This window comes from Cololabis saira, chromosome 14 (assembly GCF_033807715.1).
Source record: "Cololabis saira isolate AMF1-May2022 chromosome 14, fColSai1.1, whole genome shotgun sequence".
Classification (NCBI taxonomy): Eukaryota; Metazoa; Chordata; class Actinopteri; order Beloniformes; family Belonidae; genus Cololabis; species Cololabis saira.
The window spans coordinates 12,464,374-12,476,695 of NC_084600.1; the positions used below are offsets into that span (position 1 = coordinate 12,464,374).

At 41.6% G+C, this 12,322-nt stretch overlaps 1 protein-coding gene across 7 annotated transcripts in view; it reads right to left on the minus strand.

The window, feature by feature from the left end:
• elnb (elastin b) overlaps window positions 1–11,969 on the minus strand; it is a 35,370-nt gene extending 23,401 nt beyond the window's left edge. For 6 of the 7 annotated variants that reach the window (XM_061739731.1, XM_061739730.1, XM_061739734.1 and 3 more), the window contains exons 1-10: window positions 11,819–11,969; window positions 9,496–9,711; window positions 7,576–7,752; window positions 2,391–2,477; window positions 2,189–2,230; window positions 1,187–2,026; window positions 908–982; window positions 355–402; window positions 176–238; window positions 43–87 (exon numbers count right to left, since the gene is read on the minus strand). In XM_061739731.1, coding sequence (XP_061595715.1) covers window positions 43–87; window positions 176–238; window positions 355–402; window positions 908–982; window positions 1,187–2,026; window positions 2,189–2,230; window positions 2,391–2,477; window positions 7,576–7,752; window positions 9,496–9,711; window positions 11,819–11,894 — 1,669 coding nt within the window. In that variant the 5' untranslated portion in view covers window positions 11,895–11,969. The remainder of the gene's footprint in view (window positions 1–42; window positions 88–175; window positions 239–354; window positions 403–907; window positions 983–1,186; window positions 2,027–2,188; window positions 2,231–2,390; window positions 2,478–7,575; window positions 7,753–9,495; window positions 9,712–11,818) is intronic. The other variant, XM_061739733.1, reaches the window with a different exon arrangement.
• Between the last annotated feature and the right edge of the window lie 353 nt (window positions 11,970–12,322).

The window sequence follows — 12,322 nt, forward strand, 5'->3', positions numbered from 1 at the left end:
TCTGGCTGTAAACATTTGGGTTTTAGACTCTGTGACACATACTGCCTACTCCGGTTCCTGCCCCGCCTTGGCCAAGTACTCCTGCCCCTAGAGGGAAAAAGTTGGCATTTTTTAATCTCATGAGCTCTGCTCAGATGTGAAGTGCCAGATTCATTAACATAGTTCTTTTACATACCCGTTTGAGACCCAAGTCCAGATCCCGTGGCTACTCCAGGTAGAACGCCACGATTTCCGACACCTGACCAGAGGACGTGCAAAAGACAATTTTATCTCCAATTGGACGGCATCTTTTAAATGATATATTATTCAGTTGTGTAATACAGGTTGTCATGTGGTGTTTATGATATAACACACCTTGTCCAGGCACAAATCCACCTTGATAGAGTCCAGGCACCCCAATACCTGTGTGACACCACATTCACATATAAAACATTCTGAAAATATCTGTTTCTGTTTGATCATACACTATAAACATTTTCATTTCCAGCTGGGTTGTGATGAGGCATTGTGACACCACCGCGGTTGACCTGAATGTCAGCTTCCTACCACCTGCAGAGGCGACACCTTGGAAGTAGCTTTAACAAAGATTTGAACCACGGGAATGCCATATGATGAACTTCCTGACTGACTATGGGGTAGTCCCCAACTGAATGATCACATCTGACTGTAAATACCCTTTAATTGTTTTTTGTCTTTCACCTTTGGTTTGTTGATTCTTGCCGTCTGTGCTTTGAACTTATTGTATAAAAGTCCTGTTGTCAAACCACTCTGGGTCAGCACACCAACCCAGTCATGCACTGTGTCTGGTCCGTTCACCGCCGGCTACTAAATAAAACTCTCAACACCACAGCGGATTCCTGAACTGGATTCTATATTATTCCTCAACAGTTGTGATCTGAAAACCAACCTGGAACTTGTTTTGATGCTTTGCCAGTACTCGTTCCAGCAGGTCCTCCACCTGTGGTTCCAGTCTGAGGCAGTACTGGAAAAAAAACATTAACTCAAATTTAGAATGTAAACATGCAATTCAGAAATACAAACTCTTTAATCCCATGTTAACTCAATGTCATTGGTTTTTCATTTATTGTTGTTTTTGTTTTTTAACTTTGAAATGTTATACTGTATTTTGTGGAGTACATCTGTATCGCTGTTTACACTGTAGTTTAATGTAAATCATGTTGTGTACCTCTGCCTGGGACTCCAGATCCACCTGGCCCGTATCCTGTTCCCCCGGTACCAACCCCTGCACCACCTGGCCCGTATCCTGTTCCCCCAGGACCAACCCCTGCACCACCTGGCCCGTATCCTGTTCCCCCGGGACCAACCCCTGCACCACCTGGCCCATATCCTGTTCCCCCGGGACCAACCCCTGCACCACCTGGCCCATATCCTGTTCCCCCGGGACCAACCCCTGCACCACCTGGCCCATATCCTGTTCCCCCGGGACCAACCCCTGCACCACCTGGCCCATATCCTGTTCCCCCAGGACCAACCCCTGCACCACCTGGCCCATATCCTGTTCCCCCGGGACCAACCCCTGCACCACCTGGCCCAAATCCTGTTCCCCCAGGACCAACCCCTGCACCACCTGGCCCATATCCCTTTCCACGAGGTCCAACCCCTGCACCACCTGGCCCGTATCCTGTTCCCCCTGGACCAACCCCTGCACCACCTGGCCCATATCCTGTTCCACCGGGACCAACCCCTGCACCACCTGGCCCGTATCCTGTTCCCCCGGGACCAACCCCTGCACCACCTGGCCCAAATCCTGTTCCCCCAGGACCAACCCCTGCACCACCTGGCCCGTATCCTGTTCCCCCGGGACCAACCCCTGCACCACCTGGCCCATATCCTGTTCCCCCGGGACCAACCCCTGCACCACCTGGCCCAAATCCTGTACCACCTGGACCAACCCCTGCACCACCAGGACCAACCCCTGCACCACCAGGACCAACCCCTGCACCACCTGGCCCAAATCCTGCACCACCAGGACGAACCCCTGCACCAAGGGATGTTCCCACACCACCTAAGGTCAGAAAATTAAAGAAGTCAACCTTATTGGAACAGTTAAAGCTGTGTGTAATTCACTTGTACAGAGTTACCCATGTGATTTCTTGCTTGTGTTGTTCTCTCAGATGTAAGTCGCTTTGGATAAAAGCGTCTGCTAAATGACAATGGTAGTAGTTACCTGTTTTAGAAGGTTTGGGTCCATAGCCACCTCCATATCCACCTAAATCAAATAAACAATTAGATTCCTTAAAAAAAAAAACACATTTATTGGCATATTAGACAAATAAGGTGACCTATGGAGATTTAGCAGCTATCGACGATAGAAGTATTTCAAATTTCTACAAGAACTACAGCACATGCTGCCAAATAAAACTATTGACCTCCAGGAGTGTAGCCTGTTCCAGCTCTCTGACCTCCAGCTCCAAGGGCTCCTCCACCAAAACCCCCTGCTCCGAGGCCTCCATATCCTATTAAAAATAAACCAATACTACAACAACCACCAGGAGCCTTCTCTTCTTCTTTCTTTAGATGCAGAGAAGGCTTTTGACAGAGTTGAGTGGAAATTTCTTTTTTCTGTTTTATATAAATTTGATTTGGGTGTTAATTTCATTGAATGGATTAAAATGATTTATAATTGTCCAAAAGCTGCAGTAATAACCAATGGCAGGTGCTCTGACTTTTTTTCTTTATCTAGAGGGACAAGGCAGGGCTGTCCTTTGTCACCTTTGCTTTTTGCAATGGTGATCGAACCTTTGGCGGCAAGTGTAAGAGACAACATAAGTATTCAAGGTTTAAAGGTCGATAATAACGAACATAAAATTTCCTTATATGCAGATGATATTCTTTTATACATCACGGACCCAGAGAAATCAATATCACACTTGCAAAACACAATTAAACAGTTTGGAAGTTACTCAGGTTATAAGATCAATTTCAGTAAATCTAATGCTGTTCTCTTACACATGACACCAACAGATGAAATGCTTACATCTTGTCCCTTTCATTGGACACCAGGGGGCTTTAAATATTTGGGTATACATATTACTCTCAATTTAGATAATCTGTTTGAAAAAAATTACACCCCAATTGTACACAAGATAGAATCAGACCTGTTAACATGGTCCTCTCTTCCACTGTCACTATTAGGGCGCATAAACACTATTAAAATGAATGTTCTACCAAGATTTATTTTTCTTTTCCAGATGTTACCATGCTTTTTATCTGTGGAGTTCTTTAAACCATTAAATAGCAGCATCTCAAAATTAATTTGGGGCAATAAAAAACCTAGGATCAGTCTAATGACCCTAATGAAACCAGAATCCATGGGAGGTCTTGGCCTCCCCAATCTCCAATATTATTTTTGGGCAGCCCAGTTAAGGAATCTGGTATCTTGGGCATTGGGAAGACAAGAGTCTCGGTGGGTCCAAATGGAGGCTACGTTTTTCGAACCCCTGCCACTGGTCTCTCTTATATTTATGAATAAGTTTGAAAAAATAAAAAACATAGACAAATGTTTCTCTGTTTTTAATACCCTGTTAGCATGGAGAGATTGTAGGAAAAAAAACAGTATTACCACCTGTACTTCAATTCATTCCACTATTTATCAAAATCCAGATCTGAATATCAAACATATCAACATAGGTGAATGGGCAAACTCTGGTTTAAAACAGTTTAAGGATTTATTTAATTTGAACATGCAATTAAAATCATTCATTGACTTAAAATCTGAATACAACATCCCTGACAAACACTTTTTTAAATATTTACAAATACGGAGCATTTTTCAATCACTTATCAAAGCAAATCAAATTCGACTTGGACTATCTGAAATAGAGGACATATTTATAACTTCAGACACAATTAAAGGAAAGATCAGTGAGTTTTATAATATTTTATCACAAGGAGGTTTGTCATCTTTCCAAACTTCAGTGAAGATATGGGAGAAGGAGTTTGGGATGGTCTTTGAAGAAAATACTTGGTTAAATATATGTGAAAATATACATTTTCCTTTTACTAGTAATAAAATTAAAGAGTTAAGCTCCAATTTGTATTTATTAAATCACACACTGGATCTTCAGTTAGACCGGAAAAAAAGCAGGATATTAATTATGATCACATACTTCGCTAAGAAATACATACTTTTACATTGGAAAGATGATTCCCCTCCAACTTTCAAGTTTTTTTTGGATCAAATTTCAGTTTTTTTACCATTGGAAAAATTAACTTTAGAAAAATACAACCGAGCTCATATTTTTCAAGAATTTTGGTTCCCATTACTCTCAAAACTGGATAATTTTTCCAAAGGGGACCAATGAGTATCTTTATTTTCGAACTTGTGCCTTATATGCATGTATGTTTGTATGTATGTATGGATATATATATATATATATATATATATATATATATATATATATATATATATATATATATATATATATATATAGTTTGATATCGCTGTTGCTGCCATTATATATTTTTTTAATTTATTTATTTTTTTAATATTTATTTAATTTTGTTCTCCCTTAATGTATGTTTTTTTTTTTTTTTTTTTCCCCTAGGGTAATTATGGGGAGGGTAGGAAAGTGGGTATAATAGAAATCATGCATGTGAAAATGTGAATTGTGAAAATTATTGTGAAATAAAAAGATATTAAAAAAATAAATAAACCAATACTTAGCTCTTTTACTAGCGAGGGTGAAAACAGAACACTAAACTAAACATTCAATCAATCTGTGTATGCCTGTACCAGTCTCCAATTTACTTTGACACTGTAGAGTTTTTGTGCAGATTTTTGCAATAAATTCATTTCCATTATACTGTTGTTTAGATATGCATTTGCCAATATTAATTAATTTTTATGCAGCACAGTGGCTTAGTGGTTAGCACTATTGCCTCACACCAAGAACGTTCCTGGTTCAACTCCCGGGCCCAGCAGGGTCTTTCTGTGTGGAGTCTCCCCGTGCTTGCGTGGGTTCCCTCCGGTTACTCCGGCTTCTTCCCACAGTCCAAAAACATGTATAGTAGGTTAATTGATGATTCTAAAGTGCCTGTGTGAATGTGCTTGGTTGTTTGTCTCTATATGTGCGATAGACTGGACAGGTCCCTGCGATAGACTGGTGACCTGTCCAGGGTGGACCCCTGCCTCTCGCCTGTAATTAGCTGGGATAGACTCCAGTAGACCCCCTGACCCTGCACAGGATAAAACGGGTATAGAACATGGATGGGTGAAAAATTACTTTAGATTTTTTAATAAATTAGACTAGTGGCCCTTTCGCACTAGTACCGCCTTAGCCCGGCTCGGCGCGGCGCGGCGCGGCTCCACCCGCTTTGTCGCCGTTTGTTTTTCCACAGCCAGGTGAGAAGTGGGGGGAGTTTGGGTGAAGCGGCTGTGACGTACTCAATTGCGCAACACCTTTGTTCGTGTCGGCGCAGATGAGAAATCAGCTGGAGCCGCGAGCGGCTGAAAAAAGAACAGCCCGTCTACATCCCTTTTTTAATTCTCTCGTCAGCCACCAGGTTTATACCTCAGAGTTGGATCACCAAACAGACGTTTGCACTTTATAATAAAATCGCCGTGAGCCGCCAGTCGCCCTCACGCTGACTCCCGCTTCCTGATTCAAACGTCTGCCGGCCCCCCCCGACCAATCAGTGGCGCGGAGGGTGATGACGGCCCCGCCCCCGACCAATCAGTGGTGTGGAGGGTGGTGACGTCAGAAATAGTCCCGGCTCAGCCCGGATAGAACCTCGCCAGAATGGTTACAGAAAAAGTATCGGCTTATACATTAGCCTTAATCAGTGTGTGTGTGTGTGTGTGTGTGTGTGTGTGTGTGTGTGTGTGTGTGTGTGTGTGTGTGAGAGAGAGAGAGAGACGGGGGAAGAAAGAAAAAACGAGAGGCCTTGTGGAAATATGGAAATGAAATAATGGTACATGTGTGCAGTCTTTGCCTTGCTTCATTGAGTTGTTAGAGCAACAATATTTAGTGTAAAGGGGTAAACAATGGCGCCATGAGGAGGAAGCCAGGGCACAGAATTTCCACTTGAATGACTGTAACTACAAAACAAAATATCCCCCCCTTAAAGGGGACCTATTATGGCATCTACCTATTTTAAACAGGCCTTGGATGTCTTAAAAACAAGCTTTTGATTGTTTTTGCTAAATAAATTAGAAATTCAGCCTCTGAGCCATGTCTTTATCTTCCCATTCTCTAACCGCATTCTCTCCCAGTGGGCGGGGCTATGATAATGAGGCACTGTGCTGATTGGCTGCCTGACGCAATGACGCGATGACGCAAAGGACGCGATACACCGCTACAAAAAAATGGCGGAAGCTCCGGCCGGCGGAGTTAGTTGTGGGCGTGGTTTCACGCATCGCTCCTGTCGTTACGTAACGACGGGAGCAGAATCTGAACGGCTCGTAGATCCACATCACACTGGACGGCTCATCCGGGCGGCTGTACAGACCAGCCCCCGAATCTCGCACTCAGAAGGCACGCCGATTTTTTCCAGTGTCCAGCCGCGGTACTGCAACAAAAAATCCCATGGGGCCAAGAAAGCTTTTTTCCCATAGACCGCAATAGTAAAAGAGAAGCCTCTAAAACTGTTCACAGGACACCTCCAGCTGTAATCACCGGCAATTACTAATCTTTGTTTTCTATATTTTTAAGTCATGGACTTTATATCCGTCAAAAATGTTTTCTAACGGCCAGAAAAGTCAAAGAAAAGTCTCTTTCTGGGCGTCCACGGATGTTTTATATTGATATATATTATATAATTATATTATATAAATACATTAATAATATATGTAATACTTTACATGTAATAATATACATTAATTAATATATTATATTAATACATATTATATTAATACTCGCGTCATTGCCCCGGGGCATGATGGGAGACCCCAGAGCATCATGGGAGGTGACTCAACTGCGCATGCTCTATGGGCCACTTAACGCGGAAGTAAACCCGGAAGTCAGAAATTTTTTCGGCATATGCGCTGGCTGAGCAGAATCAATTGAAATGAATGGGTGGCCATTTTCAATGTACCATCCAGTTCTATAATACATCCATGGTACAGACACTGCAGAATTTGGTTGCTTTCCTCCATCTCTGAGTTGGCAGGCTGAGGGGAGACCAATTTATATACTGTATGTTAAAGCAAGAAAAAATGTGTTTTTCATAATAGGTCCCCTTTAAATAAAAAAAACCTGTATTTATTCAACTGTGCACAATAGTCTAACTTCGTACCCAGCTAATGTACACACTGTGAGTCGTACAAGTCTGCAGCAGATGTTATTAATTATTCCTGTTCTGATTTGAACCTTCACATACATGACATCATTCCAGTGTGCAGGCAGAGATTGCATGTAATGAGGAGATGTTTTACACTGTTCAGAACATTTGACTACAGAATGATCCAGACTTTTTACCAGTTCTAGAGTGCAAGATGCTTGTTACTTACCCTGGGAAGGAAACTATTACTGTACATGTCTAACTATAAATGTATGCATGACTTTAACTACTGATAACTATGTATGTGAGGAGGAAACAAAGAAGCAGTCTTACCTGCACCTTGACCACCTGGACCAGTGCCTGCTTGACCAAAACCACCCGGACCAACTCCACCAGGCCCAAGTCCATAGCCTCCAGGGCCAACACCACCGGGTCCAAGCCCACCAGTCCCTACTCCTCCTGGTCCGACTCCTCCTGGTCCGACACCCCCAGGTCCTTGTCCACCATAGCCTCAGAGAATTAGGGTGAAACAGGATTGAAAGCACTGATAATCAGAGGTGTCAAGTAACAAAGTACAAATACTTTGTTACCTTACTTAAGTAGAAATTTTGGTTATCTATACTTCACTGGAGTAATTATTTTTCAGACGACTTTTTACTTTTACTCCTTACATTTTCACACAATTATCTGTACTTTTTACTCCTTACATTTTAAAAACAGCCTCGTTACTCTATTTCATTTTGGCTTTTAAAAAAAACTATCATGTTAAATTGCTCCATCCGGATAGAGTGAATTTGGTTGTGGTTGTTTCAGATGTTCTTGTCCAGTTTTGTTCTTACATCTGTTCCCTCAGATTCCTGCAACTAAACTTGTACATTCCAATAAACATTAGGATAAATGATAACATGCCTCTGAAGTTTGACTTTTTACACCATTACAATACTTATAGGCAACTAGTCATCATATCTCCTGCTCTCTGAAACACATGTTAATGCTCAATAGTACACATATATGGTTCTTTAATATATTTGCATTATACTAAGATACATTCATTTTCAATGGCTTTTGTCCTTAATGGCTTTTTCCCCCCTTACATTACTTTTATTTTTATACTTTAAGTAGTTTTGAAACCAGTACTTTTATACTTTTACTTGAGTAAAAAACTTGAGATGATACTTCAACTTCTACAGGAGTATTTTTAAACTCTAGTATCTATACTTCTACCTGAGTACTGAATGTGAATACTTTTGACACCTCTGCTGATAATATAATATTGTGACTAGATGAAGACAGCAAGACTTCATTGCCTTCAGCTGACAGCAGCAACACGCATGTATGCTGTATGATGTAGGCAAAGAGCCAGGCGTCCTCAACTGTTGTCATTTCTCAGCTGAGATGCTTTTTCCTTGATTTCATTGACTGGAGAAACCGTTGCACCGGTCTGACGTTGCCGTGTTACGGCCAACACAGTATACCAGTGGAATGGCCAGCTAGATGTGAGGTTACTGTTTCAAACTGCACTGTGCCGACCCAAGCTGCACCACTCTGTGAAATCATGGCTTTTGTTTGGTTTTCAATCAACATGAGGAATTAATTTTCCCTGAGCCACAAAAACTGTAACCTAGGTCTCCTCCAGAAATTAATGTTTAAGTTTCATTTGTACATTTGAAAGTAATTTTGTTTTTACTTGAAGTGATATCAGCCAAAGTTATACATTTAGGCCCTTAGAGTTGTCATTTTGTTTGAAGTTTATTTTATTTTTTTTGTATTTTAATGTTTATTTAACAGAGACGATACATACACATTGTCACAAAAAATGAAAAATGTGATGCATACAAGACGTCTAGCTTCAGCTAATTTGCAGTCTTTGTCCCTGGTCAGGCAAAAGAAGGATAAAAGATACTGAATATAAAATACAATAATACAAATACAGTGTATAATGCAGTGAATAGATATCATAAACAAATAAATACAGCTCCAAAATTTAGATTAAAAATTGCACAAGTTAAATACATTAAACATTAATAAAATACTGTACTGACAATGACTTGAAAGTTAATGCTCGCATTTCTGCTTCTGCTTAAGCCAATGTTTAGCTTTGGCACTAAACATCCTTAATTGTGTTTGGGATTTTATTTCTGGTGGTAAAGAATTCCATAGGTGTGTACCCAGCACTGAAAGGGATGACTGACCAAATGTCCTGCATCATGGTAGAATTCATAAAACTGAGGAGAAAACACATTTGGTATCTACCTCCTCCAGCTCCAGGTCCGAACCCTCCTAAAGCAGTGCCAGTCCCTCCTGGTCCACCTCCTCCAGCGGGCTGAAAGCCTGTCCCAGCTCCACCTGGTCCAAAGCCTGTCCCAGCCCCACCTGGTCCAAAGCCGGTTCCAGCTCCACCTGGTCCAAATCCAGGCCCTGCACCGGCCGCTGTGCCTGCTCCGACTCCAGCAGCTGGTACAAATACACCTGATACACAAAGGCACCATTCAGATTCCCATAATGTGAAAAGACAAATTGTAATCAGATTTGAACTGCTTTCAGCTGTTGTTTGAGCAACGCAGAAGTCTGTTCAGTTACATTTGATTTATGCTGCACCAGTTCGCAACAATGTTCATTTCAAGACTATTTGTGCAGACAAAAACCAAGCAAGCTGTATTCATAACAATTGTGAGTAAAGTGATTTGTAGTAGCACTGCAGACTTGTTTGATGTTGTACTGGTTGTTTGGGGATAACTAACAGAAGTTGTGCAAGTTATGAGTCATCACTTGAAGGTAATTACACAGGATTTTCCTTCTCTGCCAGCTCTTAACCAGTTCAGTCTGTGTAAATAAGAAGGATTAAATGTAACAAATTGGATCAGATGCCACACAAAGAGAGAGAAGAAGAGGGGGTGTGTGCATCCCTGTGCTAAGCGTGTAAATGAATGCGGTGGTTATCAGCTCTGCGCTCAGTGTTTCCCTGCAGCTGATAACACTCTCTGCTTCATCTAAAAGGCATGCGTCTCCGGTCATAATTCTCACACTTTTCTGCACCTAAGTTGTGTTTCAAAAATCATGCTGGACGAAAATAGAAACACACAGACTGAACAACTATAAAAGGAGAAGTTTGCTATGAATCACGAGTCCAGATGCCAAAAGAAAACGTGTGAAGGGTCTCTTGCAGAATGCGTGTGACTGATCTCACATTAATGCCATGTACACTAACAGAACCGTAAATATCTCAGATGTTCAGTCATTCGGTTCAGCCAGCTGCTTTGTGCAAGTAAGATTCCTCACAGACACAAATATATACTCAAATTCAAACTGTTTGGAATGGATTTTCTATACATTTGAAAGAATATGTTTTATCATTCTCTTCATATCTAATAATATTGCTTCAGACCAGGCCGGCAGGACTCCCAGAAGATCCCAGAATCCTAACGACTCGCCCTGAGACATATGCTGTTCGACAGCTAACGTCTTTATTGATTGGATCAAATCCAATGGTTACTATGGTGCTTTAGGTTTCATCATCGTAAAAACATGTTGGCTTGTTCAGCATCTTGGTTTATAGTATTCAGGAGTTTGACTTTCTTTGCGGGAAGCATCCCTGAGAGGTTGCTGCGTGGGGTTAATTATGTTCAGATGGGGACTGAATGGATTCACCATCAGTGCTGTCATGAAGACAGGATGCAGCCTAATGGTTTAGATTCTAGAAGATGCTGTAACTGCAGCGTTCCCCCACTGCCAAACACTTGTGTTCACACGATCCTTTTCCCACCTCTCATTTCCTGTCAGCAACACATTTTCTAGTTAAGACAAAGCGTAGCATCCAGCTGCACGTGTACTTAGAGAACAGCTTTAGTGTGTAACATCTCCATGTTGTCATACCGTGCAGGAAGGTTTTCTTTCTTTGGTTTTCTTTTTTTGATATCTAAAAGTAGAAAAGGTTTGTACCAGGAGGGAAAGTGTATAACATCTAAGATTTCATTAAACGCTCACTGTTGCCATGACTATTGTGTGGTGACACCTTCACTGGCATGAAAAGAAAGAGTTGTGTCCCTTTACTGCAAGCTCAGGTTCAACACAAAAATAATGAACACAGTTAGTATCCAGAGACATGATGTTTGAAGCACATGGTTAAGTTTTAGCAGAATTAATCAAGATAATTGTAATATTGGTCCCCAAACCTCATGCTTCAGAGGAACATACACCTGGGTTTTGTGCAGAACAAGCAGTTTTAGATTTCAGAGGAATGTCATCTTTGTTTAAAATTTTTGATGTCTGTAAAGTCCATTCTGACCAACACCTGGGATTTTTGTTTCAATTCCACAGAAAAGTCCAACATCAAGATTTGATTGATGATTACACCCATACGTCTATTATTTATCCTTCACTTACAATTTCTTCTAGGAAAATATAACCGTAAAAGCCCTTCCAAACATGTCATAGAAAATCAACAAAACCTGAAGAAGAAAAATAAAAGCTGAGTTAATGCATTTCTCCTCTCCCATCATATCTATGCAGCCCGTGACACCTGACCCACAGGTGCTGCACTCTGGAGTGCTGCACACCTGCAGGGAAGACAACCCACCTCCTTGCAGTGACGGTTTCCAGAGAGCCAGGAGAAGCACTCCATGCAGGTAAGTGACCACCGTCCCTCTTGCCATCTTGCTCTGAAATGTCTCCCTCTTTCCCCAGGCTCCAGGTTTTATCCTCAGCAAGCCTATCGGGGCTTGACGAGGCCTGTAGGAAGAAGGAGGGAAGATGAATGAATAGTAAGGGCAAAAAAAAAGAGGGGGGGGGGGATTTAAAGCAGGATAGTATATAATTGGCTAAGAGACGAAAAGAGAAAGACAGAAAAGGAAAGAGAGAGAAAAAATACTCTGGATCCCCTTATTAAATAAAATGGGTTGGTTTAACCCTCCAGTGGATGTTGGACTGCATTTATTTGATTGGAGGTGATATTGTCAAGAGGAGAGTGTGCAGGGTGGATGGCTTGAGAGGGGGTCTGCATACTCCTCCATAAATCACAAACAGATACCCATTCTTCTAGAGTTATAGATTTCTAAACTGCATCATGTCTAAGTGACACTGT